Here is a 14,715-nt window from a genome sequence, read left to right on the forward strand (position 1 = left end):
CAGAATGGCCCCGCTGTCCTCATACACTAGTATCACAGATATCTCCTACTTACCTTCCTCTCCCAGAATGGCCCGCTGTCCCCATACACTAGTATCACAGATATCTCCTGCTTACCTTTCTCTCCCAGAATGGCCGCTGTCCCCATACACTAGTATCACAGATATCTCCTGCTTACCTTTCTCTCCCAGAATGGCCGCTGTCCCCATACACTAGTATCACAGATATCTCCTGCTTACCTTCCTCTCGTGGAATGGCCCACTGTCCCCATACACTAGTATCACAGATATCTCCTGCTTACCTTCCTCTCGCGGAATGGCCCACTGTCCCCATACACTAGTATCACAGATATCTCCTGCTTACCTTCCTCTCGCGGAATGGCCCGCTGTCCTCATACACTAGTATCACAGATATCTCCTGCTTACCTTTCTCTCCCAGAATGGCCTGCTGTCCCCATACACTAGTATCACAGATATCTCCTGCTTACCTTTCTCTCCCAGAATGGCCCGCTGTCCCGATACACTAGTATCACAGATATCTCCTACTTACCTTTCTCTCCCAGAATGGCCCACTGTCCCCATACACTAGAATCACAGATATCTCCTGCTTACCTTTCTCTCCCAGAATGGCCCGCTGTCCCCATACACTAGTATCACAGATATCTCCTGCTTACCTTTCTCTCCCAGAATGGCCGCTGTCCCCATACACTAGTATCACAGATATCTCCTGCTTACCTTCCTCTCACGGAATGGCCCACTGTCCCCATACACTAGTATCACAGATATCTCCTGCTTACCTTCCTCTCGCGGAATGGCCCGCTGTCCTCATACACTAGTATCACAGATAACTCCTGCTTACCTTTCTCTCCCAGAATGGCCCTCTGTCCCCATACACTAGTATCACAGATATCTCCTGCTTACCTTTCTCTCCCAGAATGGCCCGCTGTCCCGATACACTAGTATCACAGATATCTCCTGCTTACCTTTCTCTCCCAGAATGGCCCACTGTCCCCATATACTAGAATCACAGATATCTCCTGCTTACCTTTCTCTCCCAGAATGGCCCGCTGTCACCATACGCTAGTATCACAGATATCTCCTGCTTACCTTTCTCTCCCAGAATGGCCCGCTGTCCCCATACACTAGTATCACAGATATCTCCTGCTTACCTTCCTCTCGCGGAATGGCCCGCTGTCCCCATACACTGGTATCACAGATATCTCCTGCTTACCTTTCTCTCCCAGAATGGCCGCTGTCCCCATACACTAGTATCACAGATATCTCCTGCTTACCTTTCTCTCCCAGAATGGCCCGCTGTCGCCATACACTAGTATCACAGATATCTCCTGCTTACCTTTCTCTCACAGAATGGCCCACTGTCCCCATACACTAGTATCACAGATATCTCCTGCTTACCTTCCTCTCGTGGAATGGCCCACTGTCCCCATACACTAGTATCACAGATATCTCCTGCTTACCTTCCTCTCGCGGAATGGCCCGCTGTCCTCATACACTAGTATCACAGATATCTCCTGCTTACCTTTCTCTCCCAGAATGGCCCGCTGTCCCCATACACTAGTATCACAGATATCTCCTGCTTACCTTTCTCTCCCAGAATGGCCCGCTGTCCCGATACACTAGTATCACAGATATCTCCTGCTTACCTTCCTCTTGCGGAATGGCCCGCTGTCCTCATACACTAGTATGGGGACAGGATTCATCAAGCTCCAAAAATACAATATTTTCGGAGCTTGACTGTGGAAGCATTCGTCATCTTCAGATACTGAATGCTCCCGCACTCGCCGCTCACCCTACTCCTTCCCTATGGGAAGGAGTCCTGGGTTGCAAGGAGGGCTCATTTCAGATCCCTCCGCTCCTGTCCAGCTCCTTCTGCCGGACGTTGGGGCTATTATGTGCATGTGTGACCTGTTAGTCACGCATGAGCACTTGGCTCACTGCTCCGAAAGGAGCAGTAAAAAAACTAAAGAAGACAGATTTTCAGATCAGTTGTCTCCGCACTGGAGCAATGATGAATTGCTCTGGCGCTTGCAGCGAGTAGGGATGTTAATTATCAATAATAAACATAATGAATAATTTAATAACACGGTCGCACAGAGACTAGCAATTCCATTTTGTAGATACTGTTTAAATCAGAACAAGGCACTGGGATGCTGAGTCATATGCAAGTCATCCTGCAGATTTCAGTATACTGAGCATACACCAAAGAAAGAAATTGCTTTTGTACCCAGCATGGCGTGGGTGTAAGTCCCTATACTAATGATGATGGTTGTGGCTGTGATAGATGCAGCATCAATCTTTAGTATACAGGAGAGGATTCTCACATTAGCATCAGGAAGTAAGTATGCTACTGCAGCCCAATGTATGCTACTGCAGCCCAACGCATGCTACTGCAGCCCAACGCATGCTACTGCAGCCCATTGGAAATATGGCTGCAACAGACTAAGGGGTCTATTTACTAAGCAGTGTTAGGAGACAGAGTGAAAAGTGATAAGAAAGTGATAAGGTGCCAGCCAATCAGCTCCCAACTGTCATTTTTCAAACACAGCCTGTGAGATGACAGTTGGGAGCTGACTGGCTGGCACCTTATCACTTTCTTATCACTTTTCACTCTGTCTCCTAACACTGCTTAGTAAATATATTGAAAAAATTGGCGCTGCTAGTTATAGTGTGTTTAGAACAAATAGAAAAAATACTTATCCGTGTAGATGCTGTAATAAACGTCAGTTCTAATATTCTTTCTTTGTCTTTACCCAAAGTTCCGAGATCTCTAGGTTCTCCTTTTAAAAGGAGACAGACCAGCGGAAAAGAGGGGAACCTAATTCCGTGCGGACCGGAAGTGCTGATGCGGCCATCTTGAAAAATCCAGGAAGAGGGGTATAAAAGCAGGAATCTTAACACTTACCTTCATGCCTTGAAAAAGAGACTCCGTCTCGAAACGCGTTGGCTAAGAAGGGGACATTCTCACCTGGACTGCTGTCACTGTGAATATACTAGAGATCTCGGAACTTTGGGTAAAGACAAAGAAAGAATATTAGAACTGACGTTTATTACAGCATCTACACGGATAAGTATTTTTTCTATTTGTTCTAAACACACTATAACTAGCAGCGCCAATTTTTTCAATAAATTTTGCATAACGGATATTTCTTTGGATCTTTGGGGAAAGATCTTTATTGAAAAGGCTGCAGCATAGTTTTGAAGCGCCCAAGACTTTCTTCCACCTTGTTGTTGTATTCACTGCTTAGTAAATAGACCCCTGTGGGCCTGATTCTAAACCACATGCAATGCCGATGTTCATGGAGTTGAGCGATATTCTGTAAAAACTCTTATGGCGCATGTGGCACAGAGGCACAGCTGCAATTGAGATACATGGTATCAAATATGTAGTGGAAATGTGCTGAGCGTTCCAGGGAGGCGACTAGGAAATTGCTATTCAGAGGCATGCAAATGCTCCGTCTTATGGGTGTGTTATGGGAGTGTCTCGGGCATCTCACTGAAGTGATTGTGTACACAAATGCTTAATCGCTCACATTGGAGGCAATGCTCAAACAGAAAATCTGCATCTACCATGGGGCTGGTGCAAGTTTCGATGGTGCGACCGATGGTGGCATCTAAAGATGCACCGGTCAGTATTACAGCTTCTGAAGACACTCAAAGTGGGCATCCCAGTCCTTCTGCATTCAGACACACACTTGTACACCAGGAGAAGGGCTGATACTAGCATTAGCATATAGTCACAGACGCGACTATCGCAAAAGACGCTAAAGCAGTCGCAGCAGCATGTGACTCAGAGGACAGAAAGGCAACATTTTGCTCTCCCTATACTTTTAAATTGTGCTGATGTATAATTTCTTTATTCGAAATGCATTAAAAACATTTGTATACTGTAAAGGTGCGTAGACACAGCGATATTACTGAGCGTTTGCACGATTCCGAAATCATAATCGCAGGAATCAGGCATGTAACTGTTGAAAATCACCAGCAATGCGCGCTCCCGCTGGTCGTTTTCGACATCAATCATCACCTGAACATGCAGCACAATCTGCCGATAACGACAGATTGGCCATGTTCAGGAATTATGGAGGGTGCCTACACTGAACGACATATCGTTCAGTGTAGTCACTACAGGGGATCAGGAACAACTGTACGATTACAATGTCGTAATCGTACTGCCTTTCCTAATTGCCTAGTGTGTATGCACCTTAACACTCGTTTCTAAATATTTACATTTATTTATATTGTAGTCCTTTTCAGGAGCTTATGTATTGCAATACTGAGCCTATTCATTGTTACTTTGTATTTTTAAATTGAAAACAGGACTTGACTCTTTACCTCTGCATAGTTTATATCAGGGATAGTATGTGAACCGCATGAGTATGGTTTTTCCCTATATTATATCATATTCTTCTAAATCCATTCTATATAGAATTTTGAAATTTTTCTTTATTTCCAGTTTACTCTAGATAGTACTTTCTCAGACAATAAGCATATTGAAATTGCCATTATACAGTACTATTTAATGTAATTCTCTGTCTTTATCCAGCACAGCACTTCTTTCTTGCAGAAAAGGCGATAAATGGTGAATGCTGGCAACTTACATTGCAACACCTTGACTTAATGATTTCATACCGCTCTATTCTAACTATCTTCCGGTCTGACTCTATGACAGACTGTTGCCAAGGTGACAGTGGCACTTGTCGTTAGTCATACTAATAAGCACAGTGGCCCTGATTCAGAGCCGGACGCTCTGACCAGAGCGCTCGCTCTGAATCAGGGCCCTCCTCCATTAAAATGGAGCGTCCCCCTGGACGCTCGTATAGCTGTGGGTCACCACCCACAGCATATACGAGCGTCCAAGAAGATGGTCGCGATGGTCTTGACCATCGCGACCATCGGACTTGCGAGGGAAACCCTGCGGTCGGGTTTCCCAGCCGCAAGGCCAGGAGTGATTTTGGCTCTATCAGAGCCAAAATCACTCCCACTGACATCACTAGTGATGTCAGTGGGGCCAGCTTCAGACGGTAGGCGTTCCCATGGGAACGCCTCTGTCTGGCAGGCACACCCCCGGCACGCCCACCAAAGGGGGCGTGCTGTCAATCAACATCGACAGCACGCCCCCTATGGTGCGAGACCCCGAGCGATGGAAAGCCCGTCGTTCGCCGGATCTCGCGCATGCGCACGACAGAGCTCCCTCCGTCGTGCGCATGTGCAGTGGGGACCATCGACCCACTTGCGAGCGTACTGCCGCTCGCGAGTGGGTCTGAATGACCCCCTGTATTTCTTCTTTTGTTTTTGCACTTTTCTCTGTAACACACGTTACTAATTAATATATTAAGGAGCAAATTTCATAAAAGGCTGCAATATTTATTAGTTTGGCAATAAAACATTTATTATCGGAGCAATGTACAAAACAACATTGCCAAGGCAGCTGAGAGATACTCAGATAACTGGCAATATGGTTAAAACTTGAAAAAATCAATGGACTAATTAAATGATTTACATGTGACCTAGTAATAAAAAACCTGTCTTTCTTAGTAACCAAGTACACAACTAAAAAAAATGCAACATATTTTTATGTGCTCATGATTCTAATAGCTACACATCATCCATCCGTCCATGCCTCAGATCTGTAGAGAATCGATGTTATGTGGCAGGAACAAAGCTGGTTAATTAAAAGTCTGGCTTGTGCATTTATACCAGCTGCAAGTGGTGCATTTCTTCTGCTGGGAGACTGAGTAAAGGCCCCCATACATCAGAGATTGATTGCAGCAATCGTGCAATTTGCAATCGATTGTGTATAAGAATCTTTCCCTTTTTCAATCGATTGTGGCAATTCTGCAATCGATTGAAAAAGGGAAAGATTTTTATACACAATCGATTGCAGATTGCACGATTGCTGCAATCAATCTCTGATGTATGGGGGCCTTTAGATTTGCAGTAAACCAACTATGAGGATTCAAATGCAGTTATTAGTGTTGGAAGATCTTCTGAAGGAATCAAGGGCCTGATTCAGACCCGGACGCTAAGCCGCGATCGCTCGCTATGGGCGATTGTCGCCCATCTGCGAATGTGTATGCAGCGCAGTGCACGTGGACGAGCCCTGTCACTGCGATCGGGAATCGTGCGCTCATAGCACAAAGACTGAGCGCTACTTTGAGTGACAGTGCCGTTTGTGCGTGGTAACAGGAATGTCCAGGAAAATGGGGAGTGGATGTGCAAACGCAGGTGTGTCTGACCATCAAAACGGCGTTCTTTGGGTGTGCATAATTAGCATGGAAGCGTCATTATACACATCACCTGGTTGTATTTCAGCCTGCAGTGATCGCAATGCTTGTGGTGGGGTAGGGTCTGCCTCAAGCGCTGCATGCAGCTCCGATGGTCCTCGATGTTACTGATTAATCATGCAGTTCCTGGAGATGACGTGTGCTAAGAAAGAAAAGTGGGCGTCATTACACCGGCAAGCGTTCACTCTGCCGTCGCTCTCTAAGACATAGAGGGCGTCCTTTAGCCTGGCTGTGCGATCGCGGCATTTCATATCCGCCCCCTGACGGCTGCAAGAGAGCGCAGCTTAGCGTCCGGGTCTGAATCTCCCCCCCCCCCAAGTCCTTGATTCTGGACATGTTCCTCATATGAAAAAATGTAGACTAGCTCATGATTGACACCTGGAGGGGGATGTATCAATGCAGTTCCACCCCTGATGTTTAAGTATCAAGCCACAATCCAGGACAGGACCAAGATTCTGCACATAGTAAATCTCTGTTTTATCAGGATTCTGTCTTAGCCAATTGCCATTTATCCAGTCATGAGCTTAGCCAGGCAGCCCTTTAAGATTTGCATAGGAGTCTCAGGGCCTGATTCAGACCCGGTCGCAAGCGCTGAGCGCCCGCAACCGGGTCGATGTTTGCCCACTGGGCATGCGTACGACGGAGCCGGCTCCGTCGTGCGCATGTGCGAGACCCGGCTAGCAACGGGTGCTCCATCGCTCCAGGTCTCGCACCAAAGGGGGCGAACTGTCGATGGTGAGTGACAGCTCGCTCCGTTTGGTAGGTGTGGCCGGGGGGTGGCTTCACAAACGGAGGCATTCCCAAGCGTTCCCAAGCATTCCCGTTTGTGGGCAGCCCCACTGACATCACCAGTGATGTCAGTGGGAGAGCTTCCGGCTCTATTAGAGCCGAAAGCTCTCTGGGGCTTGCGGCCACAAGACCCTACCACAAGGGTCTCATCGCAAGCCCAATGGTCGCGATGGTCTTGACCATTGCGACCATCAACCTGGCCGCTCGCTATAGCTGTGGGAGGTCACCCACAGCTAGGCGAGTGGCCAGGAGGCCGCTCCAAAAAAAAAAAAATGCCCTGATTCAGAGCGAGCGCTCTTTCAGAGCGTCCGTCTCTGAATCAGGCCCTCAGTACCCAAAACAAAGGACAGGTACTGGACAGTAGTCCAAGCAAGGACATCTGATTATTTCATGCTATTTGCATGCATACTGCAAATAGAATGAGAGGTAGGATAGCAGACCAAGTGGTGATGATGACTCCTGAAGACTCTCTGTGACCTGCCGGTGAGAAACGTTTTAGCTAATGAATGTGCCATCCAGTCCATAGAAATTTTTCATGTGCTCAATTAGAATACCATGCACCAGGTTATGATATGCTGCAGGGAGATTCAGAAGGATTAATATTGAACAATCATCTATGTATGTATCTTGCCATCAGAAGATTATTAAGCACACACTGCAGGGTTGTTCCAGTGCTATGTTGTCTCCTGAATAGTGACTGAAATATCTTGCGTTAGCAGATGGGTTTGCAGTTGAATTACAACCAGTTTCCTTATAACCTTTCATTGAAAAACAAGGTTTGATAACGGTCTGTATTTAGCCATGCAGCAGTGGCGTATCTATTATGGTTCCAGGGGGCCCCGCAACGCACACCCTGCACCCATATTAAATTAAACTCACCTGTCCGATGTCCCGCGTCGAGTGTCTGCGCTGCTCAGAACACCGGAAAATGGGCGCCATGGCCATTTTTCCGGCATTCTGCCCATGCACAGTAGACTCCAGGCACACTCTAGTGCCCGGAGTCTACTAATACTCCGGTGGCTGGCCAGCCGCGTCAGTCGGCCATCGGGGAGAGAGGAGGGGGCCCCGCACACAGAGTGTACACAGGCCCCCTCCTCTCTTAAGAAGCCTCTGCCATGCAGTCAGATCTAAATGACATTTTCTTTTAGAGAGGGTATAACAATTGCTTTGTTTAGTAGTTCAGGGAAACTTCCTGTCTACAAAGAGCAATGTACTATTTTGGAAAATACTTTTTTTGGGCCACATTCAATACCCCTTTTTAGAAGCTTGGTTGAGGCAGGGTCACAATCATCGGTGGTGTAACGCAAACTAACAAGAATATTTTCTACAACCAGGGGTTCAAAGCTATCCCAAGAAAACAGATGGCTTGGAACCATGGAACACCTTTAACAGCACAGTTGGGATTCCAGCCTCCATGGAAGATACCTTATCATCAAAGAAGATTGCAAACCCATTGCATCATGATTGCTTGAGGGTTGCATCTTGCCTGCCAGAGTGTTGCATTAGATTTCAGACATGCTGATTTACAAAGTATCTCCACTATATGGAAAAGTTCAGCTGGCCTTTTGTTTGCTGTCATGATCTCACTTGACAGGAACTCTGAATTCTTATGGCTGATTGTGGATTAGTCCTCGTCAGTATGCTCGATTTGGTTTTCGCTTATCCTCTATTATGTAAGTCTTTGTCCAGCTTGATGGGGAGGTATGCAGGGTTTTATATTAACAGGAGTGATAGTATCCACTGCAACTGTCACATCCCTATTATAGTAACATACAAGGGAAGAAGGATCTACACAGGCACACAATACAGCAGAGAGAACCAGATTTGCTGCCAGAGCCTGGGGAGGATATCATTGTAGGATATCTAGTCAACTCCATGGTCAAAGTTCTATTTTGAGGGGTTGCAAAATGTAGTTTTGCAAAAATTTAGTGGTGGTTGAAAAACACAGGGTATAACCTATCATGTCACACCAATCAAGACTGAAGTAAATTGTTACAATGCTTTTTCACAGTTATGTATTACAACTTAATACTTTTAATCATCTGAGATATTTGGAGGATTGGTAGATCAAACCATGATGGTGGATATATGAAAGTTGAGCCAGCCCTAGGCATAGACAAACTAAGCAAATGCCTAGGGGCATCCAAGCCTGCCTAGGGCTGGTGGAGGTTTGGTGCAGGTACGGCCGGGGCACTTGCTGCTGGCTGGGCAGAGACTCTGGCAGCTGCTACTGCCGCTGCATAGCATCCACGATCGGAGCTCAACTGACAGCTCCGATCGGGCCTGGCAGCAGCAAACAGTGAGCGGGCAGCAGCGGAACAACCGGCAGCAGTTTGCGGGGGCGTAGCACCTTGACAGTGGCTAGTGGTTAGCACCGGTCCGGCTCTGAGGCATCACACAATCGGAATGAGCTGTGCATGGGCAGAGGGTCATTCAGGACTATAAGTAAATGGTCACGGGAGGGCTGCTGCACCATGGGCCTTTGTGGAGCTCGGAGTAGTGAGTGACACCTCACGGCTTTGGTTTCCGCCTCCAGCAATCAACACACACAGCTGCGGCCTGCCAGCCTGGGATGGGAAATGTAGGTCCGCCACCCGTGGTTTGCTGTACCTTGAGTTGGACGGCTCTGCAGGCTGCGCTCAAGTCAGGGAAGTTAGAAACTTGCAGAGGGCCAGGATGCTGTGGTGCTCACTGCTGGGATAGGGGTGGTGGGTGAGGGCGGGTGCTGATACAGTGATGTGCTACCCAGATCCCTTTTCAGGATCCCACGGGGAGGGGGGCACCACCCCAAATCTTGCCTAGGGCACTAATTTGGCTAGGGCCGGCTCTGAACCTAAGCAAAAAAATACAAATAGAAAAAAGAAAGCGCTGATTCAGCTGAATAGTATTAATATATTTAATATACCTCCATTGGTTCAAAAAAAGTCTATTCTCTTTTAAAAAACACAAATAAATATTTGCAACCGTATAAAATATACACCAGCCTGCAATAAAATCAATAATCCACATTTAACATAACATACAATAATGGGCCCACGACACACAATCTCTCTATACTTTAACATAAAAGATTTTATGATATACACCTAACCTTTCAGTAGTAAGTATTTCTACAGCAGCAGAGCAACCACTGTTCAATAAATAGATACACTTGTAACATTAATAAAATAGAAGTCAAATTGATACAAGGTGAATAAATCTGTTGCTTCCTAGATTTCTCTAGGCAGTATATTGTTACAGACTGTCAGCAGTCTCAATTCAAATACAGTTGTAGAAAAAACACCTGAAAACTAATACATAATAATACACCTTTTTTCTGCCAATGTAGGTACTAGGCAGTATATTATTTCAGACTATCCTCAGTCTTGATTTCAAACATATCCCTAATTGTAGAGGAAATATGAAAGCTGTTTTAGACCCTCAACGGTCTTAATTAATATATAGTCCTTTCAAGACAATTTGTTTAATCCCTTCAGCAGGATTTTACTTTGCTGTTAACAAGTGTATTTAAATCACAGTCTCCTTCATAGGCCTTTAGGGAATAAACACAGTCAGGGAGTTCCTCTTAATTATGGTGAGTTATACTCTCAATTTCATATCCCACATGGCCATGTAATGTGTAAAGAGGGTTATATATATAGAAAAACAAAAATATTTTTTTGTATAAACTCCTCTTTACCGGGATAGACTGGAGGTCTTTCTAGCATTCAGCTTGCTGCGGCTACACGCCTTCACTGGCCATGCTGTTACACTAACTGAGGAAGCCGCTGACAGCCAGGCGGAGAAACCCGTTTTATTTGTTGCAGAGACGCCGGCAAATACAGCTCCACATATATTGAAAATTCAACTCTGAAGGGTACCCACAGAGATAAATTACCAACATCGAGGTAAGCCGCAGAGAGCTACCTATGCTGAGGATTTCTAATAAATACGGAGGTGGCTATCTGGACACTACACAGGTGTAACAGCATGGCCAGTGAAGGCGTGTAGCCGCAGCAAGCTGAATGCTAGAAAGACCTCCATTCTATCCCGGTAAAGAGGAGTTTATACAAAAAAAATGTTTTTGTTTTTCTATATATATAACCCTCTTTACACATTACATGGCCATGTGGGATATGAAATTGAGAGTATAACTCACCATAATTAAGAGGAACTCCCTGACTGTGTTTATTCCCTAAAGGCCTATGAAGGAGACTGTGATTTAAATACACTTATTAACAGCAAAGTAAAATCCTGCTGAAGGGATTAAACAAATTGTCTTGAAAGGACTATATATTAATTAAGACCGTTGAGGGTCTAAAACAGCTTTCATATGTCCTCTACAATTAGGGATATGTTTGAAATCAAGACTGAGGATAGTCTGAAATAATAAACTGCCTAGTACCTACATTGGCAGAAAAAAGGTGTATTATTATGTATTAGTTTTCAGGTGTTTTCTCTACAACTGTATTTGAATTGAGACTGCTGACAGTCTGTAACAATATACTGCCTAGAGAAATCTAGGAAGCAACAGATTTATTCACCTTGTATCAATTTGATTTCTATTTTATTAATGTTACAAGTGTATCTATTTATTGAACAGTGGTTGCTCTGTTGCTGTAGAAATACTTACTACTGAAAGGTTAGGTGTATATCATAAAATCTTTTATGTTAAAGTATAGAGAGATTGTGTGTCGTGGGCCCATTATTGTATGTTATGTTAAATGTGGATTATTGATTTTATTGCAGGCTGGTGTATATTTTATACGGTTGCAAATATTTATTTGTGTTTTTTAAAAGAGAATAGACTTTTTTTGAACCAATGGAGGTATATTAAATATATTAATACTATTCAGCTGAATCAGCGCTTTCTTTTTTCTATTTGTATTTTTTTGTCTTAAAAAGGGAGTTTGAGTAGACTTCCTATAGAGAGAGCACCAGTTTCAGTGCAATTGATAATAAGATCAGCGCCAAGTACCTTTATTTCTGAACCTAAGCAGCTCCCCAGATTATGTTTTATGTGCAAAAACAGCATATTTCTTTTTGTGTGCAACAAATATGAATACTGTGAAAATGATTTACCACGTTTGACTGAAATAGTAATCTCACCTTTAGGAAACTTTTGGCAGCTCGTCGACAGAGGTTATAGTACTCCATGAAGTTAACATGTTCCCATACACCATCCTTCTTGCTTGAAAGGGCGTCAAGAGTACCATATTTAGCCACACACTCCAGAAACATCTGGTGCACAGTTATGGGAGTCTGTGGACAGGAGGAGTCAATCCGCAATTGAACTGATCCATCAGCAACTGTAGCCCATAATTTATCTGCACAGATACATTTCAGACAATGATGAGTAGAATTTATCATCTGTTATTATTATCGGCCTTTATTTGTAACTAAAATCTTATTATTTTGTTTAAAATATTTCAACATGTTTCTTAACTATAGCTAGTGTTCCTTATAATGTGTATATGCGATAATATACTTTATACTATAAATTAGAAGGATATTAGTAGTCAATGGGCTGGCTGTAATACGGTGTGAGGGTTCAAGCAAAAACCAACTCGCACCTTCTCGCGCTTTTTGAAGGTGCAAGGTGCCGAGTCTCGCAAATGTAACCGCAAGGTTAATTGAGGTGAACCTTGCAGTTACATCATTGGCTACAATATAGCGGTTCCTACCATGGACTTCAATGGAGATTTCACACCATTGAAGTCTATGGGAGAGACAGGCTGACTGCACACAGCCAATCAGCGGGCAGCTTCTACGGAGGCACCCGCTGATTGGCTGGTGGCTCCTGCAATGACTGGGCACATGTGGGTCCCGGTCATTCACGCGGGGGAAGGTTATCCTCCTGTGTCCTTCCTCCTGTCCGTACTGGTTTCGGGATTTTGCGTTTTCTTTTTTAACCCTGTGGATGCCTACATGGACCGAAGAGGATGTGAACTATGCATAGGAAGAGGTGAGTATTCATATATATATATATATATATATATTTTTTTTTACAGGAATCCGTGGATTTCTACATGGACAAGGAGATGTGATTGGCTACAGGGATACTAAGTGAGTATGAGTGTTTGTGAGTGTGTATGTGAGTGTGCATGTACAGTATGTTTAAATAAAATTGTATTGTCACAGTGTGTGAGACTTGTAATTTTTTTAATACTTCTTTTGCAGTAGAACTACAGGTACCAGCGGGCCCGTAATGCCCCACATGCTGGTACTTGTGGTTCTCCAAGTACCAGCATGCTGGGGAGGCTTGCTGGGACCAGTAGTTCTACTGCAAAAGACAATATTACTGTGCGCTAGCCATCGGGTTAGTGTACATATCTGAATAAGGCCCTCTATTACATTGCCCAAGTTCTATCTTGAGAATGGGAAAACATATGGATGCGAGATGCTTTTTTGTGAATTATAGTAAAGCCCGAAAATTTGAGGTTTACTATAGTCGCACCCTATTACATTTGCGAATGAGTAAAAAATGCAAGTTTAGCGCTAAACTTGCATTTTTTACGCATTCGCACTCTATTACATTTGGCCCAATGTGTTTTATAACTATATATAGGAGAAATACCAAAGACAGAGGGCCTGATTCAGCAAGGATCGCTATTGCAATCGCGTATGCAGATGGATGATTATCGCGTACTGCACATGTATATGCATTACAGTGCGCGTGCGCGAATGCTTCACTGCGATCACACTGCGATCTCGGATACCTCACAGAGCAATCACTGAGTGATTGATAGGCACAGAGCATCGGGGGGTGGTGACGGGGGTGGTCGGAGAAACGCATTCGTGCCATTGCGTTTGAATGCCATTACAGGGGCGTGCATAAATTAGCCCCTGTGACCAGTGGCGTAAGTTTATCCCAGACGCCAGGAGGCAAGTTATAATTTGGTGCCCCCCACTCTCACACAGCCGCTGAAACTGTAATGTAGCAATTCTCATGCAGACAGGCTATAGATAGACGGAGGAGGCAGCTGATGGTCTAACCCGGAGCTCTCCACTAGTGTATGGCGGCTTCTCAGGTGCCGTGAAGGGCCATGATGGTACACTCCGGTTACATATTTACAGCCCTAAGTGGGGTGAATATGTTGTGGACAATGGAGGAGGTGCCCCCTTTAGAGCTGGAACCCGGCGGCAGGCGCCTCCATTGTCTCCCATAGTTCTGCCCTTGCCTGTGACAGCATACACAGCTTCAGTGCTCACTGCCTACAGGAAAGTTAGCAATATATAAATGAGGTCTGCCTTGCAGTAAGTGTGCGAGAGGCTCTGATGTTCTTCAATATTACCAATGTTTTGGATGAAGTGAAAAGTATTACGGATGTGCGAGAGGGGAAGTGAGCGTCTGCATGTTGTCTGTGCGAGTGCTTTGTGATTGCAATTACTAGCATACTTTCACAGCAAACCTGCATGCGCGATAAAAGCCGCGATGGCATCAGCGATCCTTAGTGAATCAGGCCCAGAGTGTTGTGTACAGCTACATCATTCACTAGTTTTTAATTAGCAATTTCTATAAAGAAAAACAAAACAAGACAAAACAAACCCACTTTCTAACACTGACTGAATGAACTACACATATGGAGACTGACGTAAAAAGACTGAAATGAACACACAGTAATGCATTATTTCAAGCTCATAC

The 14,715-nt window shown here is 44.7% G+C and overlaps 1 protein-coding gene across 1 annotated transcript in view; it reads right to left on the bottom strand.

Annotated features, from left to right (window-relative positions):
- Window positions 1-14,715, bottom strand: part of ACSBG1 (acyl-CoA synthetase bubblegum family member 1) — a 62,069-nt gene that overhangs the window by 33,162 nt on the left and 14,192 nt on the right. Inside the window, exon 3 of the mRNA XM_088444068.1 lies at window positions 12,180-12,397. Coding sequence (XP_088300194.1) covers window positions 12,180-12,397 — 218 coding nt within the window. The remainder of the gene's footprint in view (window positions 1-12,179; window positions 12,398-14,715) is intronic.

The sequence above is a fragment of the Taudactylus pleione genome, unplaced genomic scaffold, assembly GCF_031769625.1.
Source record: "Taudactylus pleione unplaced genomic scaffold, aTauple2 ptg000019l, whole genome shotgun sequence".
Classification (NCBI taxonomy): domain Eukaryota; kingdom Metazoa; phylum Chordata; class Amphibia; order Anura; family Myobatrachidae; genus Taudactylus; species Taudactylus pleione.